The 13198-nt window shown below is 41.9% G+C and overlaps 1 protein-coding gene across 2 annotated transcripts in view; it reads left to right on the top strand.

The window, feature by feature from the left end:
* The window catches only part of LOC140426994 (glucocorticoid receptor-like), a 170231-nt gene extending 157482 nt beyond the window's left edge, over positions 1-12749 (top strand). For both annotated transcript variants that reach the window (XM_072512350.1, XM_072512349.1), the window contains exon 9: positions 5073-12749. In XM_072512350.1, the coding sequence (XP_072368451.1) occupies positions 5073-5228 (156 nt within the window). In that variant the 3' untranslated portion in view covers positions 5229-12749. The remainder of the gene's footprint in view (positions 1-5072) is intronic.
* The last annotated feature ends 449 nt before the right edge of the window (positions 12750-13198 follow it).

Here is a 13198-nt window from a genome sequence, read left to right as displayed (position 1 = left end):
GGCCTAAACGACACACAGCTTTCCGGATCTTTATCCCGTTTTAAGATAAGGTAAATCGATGCCTGCGATAACGTTGTGGGGGGAGCACACCCAACTCCTTTGACTCATTAAAGCCTTTACCAAAAGCGGCCCCAACAGCCCGGAAAACTTGTTATAGAACTGCACCAACTATTCATCCGGTCCCGGGGCTTTGCCCGATTGCACCTCCCCCAACCCCTCAAAACCTCTCCAAGCCCAATTGGGGCACCCAGATCCTCCACCAACTCCTCATCTATCCTCAGGAACTCCAGCCCCTCCCCAAAATTGTTTCATCCCCTCCTCCCCGGCTGGGGGTTCCGATTTACACAATTTATTGTAAAACTCTCGAAACACATCATTCACCCCCGCCGGGTCCAGAACCACCTTCCCCCATGTCCCTCACTTTCCCTATCTTTCTCTTTCCTCAGCTGATGCGCCAGCATCCTACTAGCTTTCACCCCATATTCATAAACCGCCCCCTTTACCTTCTTCAGCTGTCCCACCATCTTACCTGTGAACAGGAGCCCAAATTCTAGCTGCAGTCTCTGCCGTTCTTCCAAAAGCCCGTCATCCGGAGACTCGGCGCGCCTCCTGTCCACCTGTAAAATTTTGCCTACCGATCTGTTCAACTCAGCCTTATCCTTATGGGCCCGAATTGAGATGAATTCTCCCATGATAACTACCATCAATGCCTCCCAGACCAATCGCCGACACCTCTCCCGTATCATTACTCTTAATGTATCCCCGAATGACCACCCTCACCCACTCACACATCTCCTCCTCCGCTAACAGCCCCACATCCGACCTCCATTGCGCGCGCTGGGCCTTTCCTTTACTAACTTGCAAGTCCACCCAGCGCGGGGCGCGGTCTGACACCACTATTGCTGAATATTCAGCATCTACCAACTCAGCCAGCAGCGTTTTGTCCATCACAAAAAGGTTTATCCCAGAATACACCTTATGCACATGGGAGTAGAATGAAAACATCTTACCGCTTGGCTTCCTGAATCTCCACGGATCAACTCCCTCCATGTGCTCCATGAACCCCCGTTCCTTAGCCATAGCTGATACCTTCCCAGACCTAGAACCTAGAACCGGTCCAGCCTTGGATCAAGGACCATGTTGAAATCTCCCCCCATAATCGGTTGACGCAAATCTAGGGAAATGTGGCAGCAATAGCAGACTTCCAGAGCAGCAATGTAATAATCACCGGATGGGGTTGAATTTCCAGCACTTTACCAACTCAAAATCTCTATTAATTGGAATTCTGTGTACTGGTCAGTTTTTTTTTTGATGGGACATGTCAAACTTGCCAGTAATACTTATGAATTCAAGCAGTGATATTTCAAAGTTCTTAACCACTTAATTTACAATATTTTCAATGGTAAATGTAAAGGATTGCAACTCCCATAAACAGTAAATTTGTTATTTTATTTATGATTGAAGGAAAATGCAGAAGTCATTGACATACAGCTTGTGAAAAGGAATGGGCAATATTGGCTGTGACAATGGGTATAGCTACCCTGCTCTTCTCCCCAGATAGTGCCATGGCACCTTTTACATCCGCAAAAGCAGGCAGATGGGACTTCAGTTTAACCTCGCATCCGACAGTGCAAAAGTTCCCTTTTGATTTTTAAAAAATCTCTGGAGTGGGTCTTGAACCCAGAACCTGGTGATGCAGAGGAAAAAGTGCGACCAACTGAGGCACAACTTGTACATTGGAGAATAAGGGCTGCAGTTGATGCTTATTTCACAAATAAAGGAGTTGGCATTTCTTTAAAGTGCTTAATTTCAATCTTCTGATAATGAGGCTCTCAACATTCAAGTACTAAGCAGCAGGCTAGCAAGAACCGATGGGTGCAACTCGCTTATTAGTCAACTAATTGTCATTCCAGTTGCGATTGGAGTCTTGTCATGGGAATCGGTCATATTGTTCCACTCTGTTGTGGTATGATATTCGCCTATCATTGTGTATAGCTTTTAAGTAAAGTTCTTGGGTTGGTCAGACCAACTGTGCAGCAGTGGAATTTTATCATACTGTGTGCTCCAGATTTGGAGTGACATAAACAGAACTGAAATTAACCTGGGCTGCTCCTAACACCTGCCCTGTTAGCGGGTTGCAGCCCCAGAGTGACAGTCATGAAAGCAGAGCAATCGTGGGAAAGAGATTATGCCAACAATGGGCGGAATTTAATGTTGGTGTGGGGCTTTCGCCTGCCGGCTGGAGATCCCACTGGAGCCTGCATCGCCTCCATTAGAGAATGTCTACCAGAATTAATGCCCATTGGGCAGTTAACAGGCCAACATTGGACCTTCCCCATGGAAGAAAATACCACCTAGTTATTAAATAGCTGCCAGCAAATCAGATGCCAGCAGCTCTCCATTGCCCATCAGTGCATAATTGCTGCTGGTAATGCACCCAGCAGAGGCCTACAGTTGATGTGGGACCCAGACCACAATTGACTAAGAGTGGGGTGGGGATCGCAGGGAGGGGATCGCTAGTTGGGCTGGGATGGGGTGGGGGGAGAACCGGAAGAAAGGCAGAGGTGAGGACCTCACCAGCCACCCCATGCCTGTTCCCAGATCTCTTGATCAGGCACTGAGTGCCTTTGAATGAGGCGTTTTGAAATGAAAATGAAATGAAAATCGCTTATTGTCACAAGTAGGCTTCAAATGAAGTTACTGTGAAAAGCCCCTAGTCGCCACATTCCGGCGCCTGTTCGGGGAGGCTGTTACGGGAATCGAACCGTGCTGCTGGCCTTCCTTGGTCTGCTTTCAAAGCCAGCGATTTAGCCCTGTGCTAAACAGCCCCTGTTTATAAGTTCCCCGTGAGTCCACTGCCTGCCCACTGCTGATTAAACATCAGCAGGTGACGTTAATTTCCACTAAAGTGCCTCATTTAGCTTGTGGGTGAGAAGGAAACCCAAGAGTCTCACTGCCCCAGATTTAATTTGGCAGAGGTGGGAAAATACCCTCCTGATTAAATGCTCCGCAGCCTCCAAATGCATTGCCAGAAGGATTGAATTCTGCCCAGTGTGTGGCATACCCTTAAGTAATGTTTTGCATTTCCAACTACATTATTAAAGCTACACAATAGGTGAGCATTCATTGGGCTCTTCAGGAGGGTCATTGGCCTTCTTGGGCTCCATGATTTTGTGCTCTTGTGTGGTCTAATTTGACCCTGATTTATTGACGAGCTTGTCTAATCCAGAGTTGCCAGTGCGAAATTTCAGTGGTATCATGGCCATCATTCTATGGAATTTGCTATTCTGCTGGCATTTGGCAACTTTGCTGTTTAGCACACTGGGCTAAATCGCTGGCTTTGAAAGAGACCAAGGCTGGCCAGCAGCACTGTTCAATTCCCGTAACTGCCTCCCCAAACAGGCGCCGGAATGTGGCGACTAGGGGCTTTTCACAGTAACTTCATTTGAAGCCTACTTGTGACAATAAGCGATTTTCATTTCATTTCATTTTTCAACTGGAATTTCATGTCTTCTGGGTCTGACGCATCACAACTTCACTGTATTGCTATGAGATCTTTTTCAAAATAAATTTAAGAGTATCCAATTCATTTTTTCCAATTAAGGGGCAATTTAGCGTGGCCAATTCACCTACCCTGCACATCTTTGGGTCGTGGGGGCGAAACCCACGCAGACACAGGGAGAATGTGCAAACTCCACACGGACAGTGACCCAGAGCCGGGATCGAACCTGGGACCTCGGCGCCGTGAGGCAGCAGCACTAACCACTGCGCCACCGTGCTGCCCTTGCTATGAGACCTTTAATGTCGTTCTTAACTGCAAGGTGAACGTGGGCTCAACTTTATACTGCATCAGAAGGATGGCATCTGCAGTAAATAATTGGCGGGATTCTCCACCCCCACGCCGAAGTGGCCGCGCTGTCGTGAACGCCGTCGAGGTTCACGACGGCGCGGAACGGCCCCGGTCCCGACCGATTCAGGCCCTGACAATGGGCCAGTATCGGGACCGCGTCATCTACCCGCGCCAGGCCTTGTCGCCCGCGTAAAAGCGGCGCCGCATACATGACACGGCCGGCGCCGCATAACGGACGTCATCCGCGCATGCGCGGTTGCCGTCCTCTCTATAAGTCCGCCCCGCAAGAAGATGGCAGACGGATCTTGCGGGGTCGCGGAAGGAAGGAGGTCCTCCTTCAGAGAGGACAGCCCGACGATCGGTGGGCACCGATCGCGGGCCACCCATATCTGAGGTACGCCCCGGTGCAGGATCCCCACTCGCACCCCCGCAGGCCCCCCTCCAGCATTCACGCACCGCCCACGACTGCAGCGACCAGGTGTGGATGGCGCCATGGGGAACCCGCCGTTTTGGCCTGGCCGCTCGGCCCATCCGGGCCTCAGAATAGCGGGGGTGCTGGAGAATCGCCATTTTGGGTGTCTCCGGCGATTCTCCGGCCTGCGGCCCGCGAAACTCGACCGGGCCGTTCCCGCCTCTTGGGAGAATCGCGGGAGGGCGTCGGACCGGCGTCCCCGGAAATTTTGGCGGCCCAGGCGATTCTCCCAACCGGCGTGGGAGTGGAGAATCGCGCCCAATGTGTTCAATTCCTAGATTGAATCTGACCCATAGACATGAGTGTTATAGGTAATGGAAGAATCATTAACAAGAGTGTAACATGAGAATTTGAATAATAAAACTGGAAATAAAATACATGGAAAAACCAGGTATATTATAAAATCTGAAAGTAATGGTGTAAAAGTCTGATCCTGCAATTTTCCGCACATCAAGATCCTGACTTTTGACTACGATGCAAGGAAGGTACAAGCAAAATACTTCTTACAAAACTGAGAACCTACATACCTCCATGAGCAGTGTCCAACAATTCCTATTATAATTAAGCTAGTTACCTATTCACCCATTAGGGAACAGTGGATAACCTGGGAGGTTGCTGCTAGAATAATGTAATCTCTAACTTTCAGTCTGTATTCGCAGGTCTATTTTTTATTCTCTTCATATTTTGGTGATTTTTAACCCATTGTACAAATGCCATGCTTTACTAATGTGCTTTTTTTTTCTCTTGTAGCTGGTTGAAGGGTTGTTGCAGTTTTGTTTCTACACCTTTGTGGAATCCAAGACACTCAGTGTGGAGTTCCCTGAAATGTTGGTGGAAATTATCAGCAATCAGTTACCAAAAGTCATGGCTGGCATGGCCAAACAGCTCCGGTTTCACCACAAATGACTGCCTTAAAACAGGAAACAAATATGCCTTAAAATTATCCTGCATAGCTTTTCTTTTCGCAAAGTGATCGGGATTTTGGAAATGTCTGTCCTGCAAATGCTTTGCCATTATGTCATAAGCACTACATACAGTTTACAGAGAGGATCAGGCCTGGGTTGAGGCGAAAAGAAGATGAAGTTTTACAGCCTAAGGACTGTACATTGGAAAAACATAGGTGACAGAAAATCTGCATGTATTTTGTTTGTAAACTTTATTTTTGTGTACTGTGATACAGATTTGATTTTATGCATGCATTCTAATGAGAAGTTTACAGTGTATATCAGAAAAGGGAAAATTGTGCCTTTTTTAGCTTTTTAAGTCTAATGTAGCCAATTTGGACAGTTGACTGTATTGTTAATGCAGGAGAACTGCTAACTTAGTTTTTTCTCTCTATCTGTACGTATTTTTTATATTAAGTGGAATTTGAGCCTGCTAAAGTTTTTCTTTATAGCCATCATTGAATTCCGTGTTGTACAAGTGAGCCTGCTCATTGCTCTCATGTAAATATGCAAAAACTGATCATTTCGAAAGAGACTGATCAACTACAGATGAACAAACTGGTATTTGAATTACTCAACAAAAAAAAACTGGTGTGTGATCCGCAAGTCAAACCTCTAATTTCTGGAGAGTATGGATACATGTTTGCAGCCCTTCTGCAAACTCATGGCCTAGGTTAGATAGTTTATAGGAACATGCAGTGGCCACATTTGAAGAAGCTGCAAAATTTCTGCCAATGATTTGCCCATGCCATCCATGCCACATTTTAAAATTTACTTTGGTTGGTTCCGATGCTTGTTGGTTCATCATTGCTATTAGATTTGTACCCGTGCTCCATAATGGAGCTAGCACAGCTTCTGCAATAAGCACCTGGACCTTTTTTAGGAAAATCCCCTCTCAGCGTCGACGGGGTTGATGCATTCCTTAATGTAAGCATATTATAAGTTTAGACTGACAGAAGCTTATTGCAGTTAATCCTGGTGATAAAAGTTTATATTTTTTAACTCTTAATCTAATTACAATCTACCTTTGTATTCAATACATTTCTAGTTGATTTCAGCCATATTTATGCTTCCCTCTGGTGTGCAGTTTGTAATATGTTAGACGACAATATTGCCATGGAATGGGAGTTCTATTCATGTTCACAATTGTAGTGTTGTGGTAATTCAAGATGTTCTGATTATTATTGTAGTTAAATGTAAGTAATCAGAATGCACCTGCTGAAAGCAAAAAGAAATCAGGGAATGTAAAAGCAGATAAAACTTGTAAATCTATTTCTACTCTTATTTGCGGTCCATTCACCTACAGCCAGGGCCAAGGAATTTACCGCACCCACCATGGATGGTGTTATACAATTGGGTGTAATTCAAATCAAATAATTTAAACATGTCACTTTCTGCTTTCCTTCAAAATTTGGCACTCTACTCTCAGCTGGTGAATGGTTAACAACTAGTATAGTTAACTGAGTTGGAGCATTAAAATTATGTCTGTCTTTAAATCCTTTTGTGAAAGAGAAAACCCTTGCACCATTTTTGGCATTGTCACACAAGCCACAGTTATTGCAGTAACTAGTGTACATATGAGTCCAGAAAACCCTCTGTTCAGTTTGCTTTGAGCCTCATTACGTAGTAAGATGTTTGTCAAACAACAACAGCAAAGCTAACTATGAGGCTTGTTTTCAAGATATTGGCTTGATGTAGCACAGTAATGGCCAGTTTGAAAAATTGGCAGGGAAAGTAGGACGTGGGTGGGCGATTGACACATTTCAACTGCTTAATTCCAAATTCTGTTTTGTTTTTTTGCCACATGAGTAAATTAAGTCACAACATTGCTTGTGCTGTATACTATCAAGTGTGTAAAATTTCCAATACGCTTGTACTTTGGAATAGAGAACTGATGGCATTCACATTGATGGGGCAAAAGTAAACTTATCCTCTGACACTTATCAATTGTATCTGAAGACGTTGACATCAATTATCTGCCCAACTAGCCTAATTATAACAGCCAGTTTAGACAAAATGCTTTGCTTTTAATCACAGTAGTACCAGTATTGCAGTAATCATATCACAGTCGTAGGAAATCGATGCTTATTTACATCCTAAATGGGTCTAGTTTCAGTTCACTGCATTCAGATACAGGCTTTCTAGATGCAGTCTTTCTGTTCAGGCAGAGGAGGCAACAGGGACATTAACCGTACCCACATGCTAAGTGATGCAACCATGTTTTTAATATTATGATAAATACAAAGGAAATGATGCACTTATGGATATGAAATTTCTAGTAATGTTTTTAATTTGATTCAAAGTCAATGAAATGCTGCTGAGTCCTTTTTTGGCAACTATTACATCTGATGCTGCAGGTGGCAGCACAACACATGCCAGTAGCAAGTTAACATGAACCCCACTAAATATATTAGCAGTTTTTATGCCAAAATATCACAAAATATTGTCTCTTCAATCGGAAAAACTCTGATGCATGTTATCATTTAAATTCAACATATCTCAGTAAATTTCCTGTTGGTATTTCTACATTTATTGGATAAGGTTTGGTTTTCCATAGTGCAATGCATATACTGTCTGATTTATTTTGCATGTGTTTTATCATGAAAGCATGCAGCAGCCTCACAAGGTCACTTTTGGAATGCATCTTTAATCGTTATGACATAACCTATCATCCTGACTCATTTTCTGAAGTATTGTACACACTTGTATCGAACATACTTAATGCTCCATTTGGCATATCTTGAAAATAATGCAATGAATGTGGGATTATAGGTGACTTGAAGCATTAGAAAGTGAAAACAATCCTAAATACCCAGTGTATATATGTGCCTACATCAGCATTCGGTTGAGTCTACTCATAGCATTTGCCTCAGGTTGAAAGTCCTATACATATATATGAGATAGATATTACATATGTATCTGTGTGTGTATACTGCATTCCTTCTGTGTTCTATATTGAATTCAGTTCTTTACCATCTTCCATTGTTTTAAAATGTATTCATATAATTATTTTAAATTTCAGGTGATGCTACATTTGATAGTTGCTTGATCAGTGTTAACTAGCGCAGATATTATTCAGGGGCACAAGTCTGACTGGTGATTTACATTAACTGGTATCTCAAGGCAAGTTTTTTTTAAAAAGTGAATCACTTAATTCGTTCAAAAGAGACAAGTATTGAGCAAGTAGATCGGAGCATGTGATTTCCCTGAGATTATAATGTGGAAGTCTGAATTATTCCGAGCTAGCTCAGTCTTTAAACAGGTTCTTTACCGATGCTCTCTTGTGTTGGTGTAATTTCCATTGTGTGTTTAAGGGGAGGATTTGCTTATGTCCACAGAAAATGTAATCTCATCCAATGTTTCAGGAATTATTTCATCGAATATCTCTCTAAACAGGGAGGAGGACTATCTGAAATAATTGCACAACAGTTTCCAGTTTAGAGCTGCTATAATCTTTAGCCCCAACTTGATGCTCCTTTGCTTGACCTGGAAATGTTTCCCCTTTTCAGTCACCAATACTTTTCAATGAATTCAGTTCCATGGCATAACAGAATTGTGGCTTTTGAGAAAAAAATCTGATCCTGGATATTGATACCAGATGTTTAGAACAAGGCAATTAAAAATACAGGATTGTATATTACTGCATTCTTATGTCATGGTCTAAATTCTTTTTTGCATATTGGGGTATTTTTCCCAAACATGTGCTGATTTGCAACTGCTGATTCCTTGTTAGTATGATGTACAATAACATTCGGCTGTATTTCAGGAGGATCCGGCCTTGGTTCTGTGGATGGCCCATGCTTCACTAGAGCTATCATGCTGTTGAAGGTCCGGTGCAGAGAAATTTTTACCCCCCACCCCCGCCGATGTAACGTTGGTGTGGAGAAAACACTCCATGCCAACCCGTCCTATAACTATCACTGGGGAGAAAGTCCCACCCTCCAACCCAATTGACCGGCAGCTCCATCAGGCCTGGCAGTGCCAAGTGCATGTTAGTGGCCTGCCGGAACTGCAAGAAAAAGAGTAAGAAGCCCCAGATCCCCAAAGCTGATAAATATCCAGGGTTTTGAGCTGGGAGGGGTTGATGGGTGTTGGGTTTAAGGCTGCAGAGGGTTAGGATGAAAGATCGGATTCCATCTTGGCCTCACCCCCCCCACCTCTCCAAATCTGCAAAGAAGAGCCCCCAAAGCTCGAACCTCCCTTTCTTTTCCGCCCTTTGAAAAATGGAGCTCAAAATTCCGACTTCCCGCTCCCAACTGGTTTTTGCCCATGCCAGTCATTTCATGGCGTGGCCCGTGCATTATCGGGGTCAATTGGATTGGTAATGAACCCATTTGACCATTGATTACCTATTTGAATATGGTACGCAAGTACTGCCTGGTGGGGGCACATAAAATGCTGCCCTGTGTTTCTGTTCCTCATGAATGGATAATTTGAGTCCATTAAAGACAATTCAAATCTATGTAGCACATGACCTTATTAAAAACACTTCCAGCCCGATGTTGGCAGTTAGCTAGAGGTCCCAAGCTAACAGTGGATTCAAAAATAATGCCAAATTTATTTTTATTTTGAACATCTGGGGCGTCATTCTCCGCCGGCGGGAGTCTCCGTTCTGCCGGCACCGGGGGGGTTTCCCGACGGCGTGGGGCTGCCCCACAATGGGAAACCCCATTGACCGGCCGGTGTTACGGAGACTCCCGCCGGCCGGTCGACGCAGAAATGTGGCGTGGCGGGTAGGAGAATTTTGCCCCTGGTTCTTAATTTCCCAGAGGAAGGGAATATGCTGTTTAAAATATGGCTGCGTTTTTTCTTCAATCTAAATAATGTGCCATAAAGTAGCAGTGACATATACTCGGTGATCAGGAACTATTTTTACCAGTATTGTAGACCGGGGACCTGATTTTAAATTGTGCATTAGAGCAATGTTTCTGATGACTTCTTTGTTCTAAAATATTTAATACCTTATTAGTACCATCCATTATAGGATAAACAAAAATAATTGAAGTCCAGCTGTCAGTAATTGTCAGGAGTGATTTTTTAAAAACTATGCTTTTTTAAAAAAAAGCATATAAAATGGGCTGGTCCCATTCCCATTTTGGGGAGAATATATATTTTTTTGAATTTATGCCCGAAACCCAGAAAAACAAAAGAAACTGTCTTCAGAACCAAAAAGGAGATTCTGCTCTAGCCACCAGTCAACAATGGCGAAAATAAATTCTAACACCAACCAATTCTGAACACAGCACTGTATCCTTCCACAGTAAGGAGACAGCTACAAGCAAATTTAGTTATGCTCCAAAATGTTATCTCATGCGTGCATACAGATCCCAGTATTTACTTAAATAGACATTATGGCCGGGATTCTCTGATCTGGGTTCGCCCCACCACAGCTGCCAGTGAGAATGGAGAATATGGCTCTCAGCCAAAACTCCATTCACTGCTGGGGAACTGGAGAATGGGCCGTGAATGGACAGAGAATCCTGGCCTATATATAGGTAGCAACAAGATTTTTCAAATCTGCAGCAGATCCTTTGGGAATGCTATTTCTGGTAACTTGTATGTTGATTTTGATTCCCTTGTCAATACAGAAACTCATTCATCTTTGCTCACTCATCTTTGTTTTAACAAGGACAGTTGTAAAGGATGTGTGCTTTACTTAAATTTTAAAAGGCAGTCCCAATTCAGAAACAAAGTTAAATCTACCCATACCTCTCAGAGGAGCTGAAGCCCACATTTCAGGACATAGGATGCATTAGAAAAAACTCAAAATCTTGGGTACCTTGGACTGCTTCAAATTTTGCAAGTACTTCCCTCCAAAAGAGGAATAACTAGTAGATCTTTGCCTAATTTCATTCGGAAAGCATAATAAATCACATGTTTTGAGCAGAACATCAAAAAGGAAAGGAAGATGAGATAATGAGAAATGGCTCAAACATTGATGAGATAGATTGAGCTGTACATTATTGTTGACTTTTTTCTGAAGTCACACATCTGGTTCTCAGACTATCTTGTGACTGAATTTCTGCTTTTTGCTAATTGACAAGAAGGTTATGGATCAATTTAGGGGAGAGAACAATAAGAGATGTTGGATAAACATAGCCTGCTTCATCCGAGTAAAATTTGTTTTACACAATACCCACTTAGTATTTCACCATGTTTGAGTTTTGAAATCTATTGTCACAATGCAACAAAATATCTACATGTTACAGTTCCAAAAAAAAGGACAACACAGGCTATACTCTTAAAAAGTGTCCTACACAATATTTTCCAAAGACACCGATCAGGTGGCATTTCCCCTTTAAATAGGGCATAGGTAAAACTCAGATTTATTATGACACGGTGATCAAAAACAACAAAAAAAGCAACCAATGTGTGTAGAGCCCAAGAATATGAACACAGAATTCACATGTAATACTGAGTTGAAGAACTACAAAACCTACGAGAAATTTAGACATGTACATCATGTAGAATTAGAGAAATTAACCAAACCTAAAAATATTTAATTCACTTCTATTAATAAATTTAATACAGCCTATTAATGTGAATTTATAAAAACATTGTGCTTTTAACAAAATCTAGACAATAAGAGCTGTTAAAATGACAATATATTTTATATGTATATATTTAAAACGATTGCCTTACTGCATCCCCTTGACATAGATTATATCTATTAGGATATGATATTAACATTAGTCCTTCAAAAGTTACCAATTTTGATATGTCTAATTTGTAATGTTTAAAATAGTTTTAATTAATATTTTCCTAAATTTGCTTCTACAAATATAAAATAAGGACACTGTCACTTTAGTTATTTTAAAGGTGTGCCTTTTTCAGGAGGGCAGAAGAATTTGCAGCTACTGTACGTTGAGATATAAATTCTTAATTATTTTTCAGAATTGCATCTAATTTTGAATGTATAATTTAATGTGCATGCAATGCGATTCTGTGTAAAGACCAGACAATCAAATATGGCCCTCTTACCTCAAAAATTTGCTTATATCGATTATACACAGAATTGCGCATAGTAGATAATTACTGATGTGCAGTTTTTTTAAACATGGAGGAAAAGAATGAACAAATGGTAATTTCATAAGAATGATTTTTTAAAAATCAATATTTGAATAATTCTGATTTGCTTAACCCCACAATCTCAATTTCTCAGCTCATTGTAAAATGGCCCATCGATGGGATAAAATGGATGTGTGGTTTTTTTAAAAATACCTTTTCAATGGCCTGAATTTATGTAAAACCTGAAGTCAAATGCTTATGTAAGTTTTTTTTTCCCAGGGTCCTGCTTCCCATCTTTATTACGCTTTGAACTGGTTGACCTTTTGTGGTACTTCTAAAAACATGTCTCATTTACTCATGTTGTAACAGATGTAATTTGCCTTATTGTGCAAGTGTTTAAGTCCAATAATTGTGAATAGCTTTCAAAACTGCAGGTAATGGACAGAAATTGGACAATAAATTGCTTTTCCACTAACTGTCTCCAATTGTTACTTCAACAAAACAGCTTCCTTCAATTTCAGCTAATAATGGCAAAAGCATTGAGCTTCATGTGCATTAGAATGTTGGCCTCTCTTAAATCTATGTAATATAGAAGGATGTGGAGATTTTGTGGTGGAGAACAACCAGTATATAATGTTTGGAAATTACTTTCTATTCCTGCCCCCCCCCCTTCAAATTTTCCCTTGTACTCTTCTCTCTTTTCCTTTTTTATTCCTTCCCTATCCCTGCTTCCGTCAAAGTGACTTTGAGCTTGTTTGAAGTTACAAAAAATATTCTAAGCTCTACAAAAACGTCAAATGTGCATACTTCCCCATGCTCAAGAGCAGGAACGATTTGCAGAAGAAAACAGAATCAAGTCCGAAATATGAGGTTGCTAATAGCTTGAGCATTCGGATCTCTCATTTCTACTTTCTAATTCACTGG

Source organism: Scyliorhinus torazame, chromosome 7 (genome assembly GCF_047496885.1).
Source record: "Scyliorhinus torazame isolate Kashiwa2021f chromosome 7, sScyTor2.1, whole genome shotgun sequence".
NCBI lineage: Eukaryota > Metazoa > Chordata > Chondrichthyes > Carcharhiniformes > Scyliorhinidae > Scyliorhinus > Scyliorhinus torazame.
The sequence above is the reverse complement of the archived record's forward strand: the minus strand, read 5'-3'. Positions and strand labels throughout refer to the sequence as shown.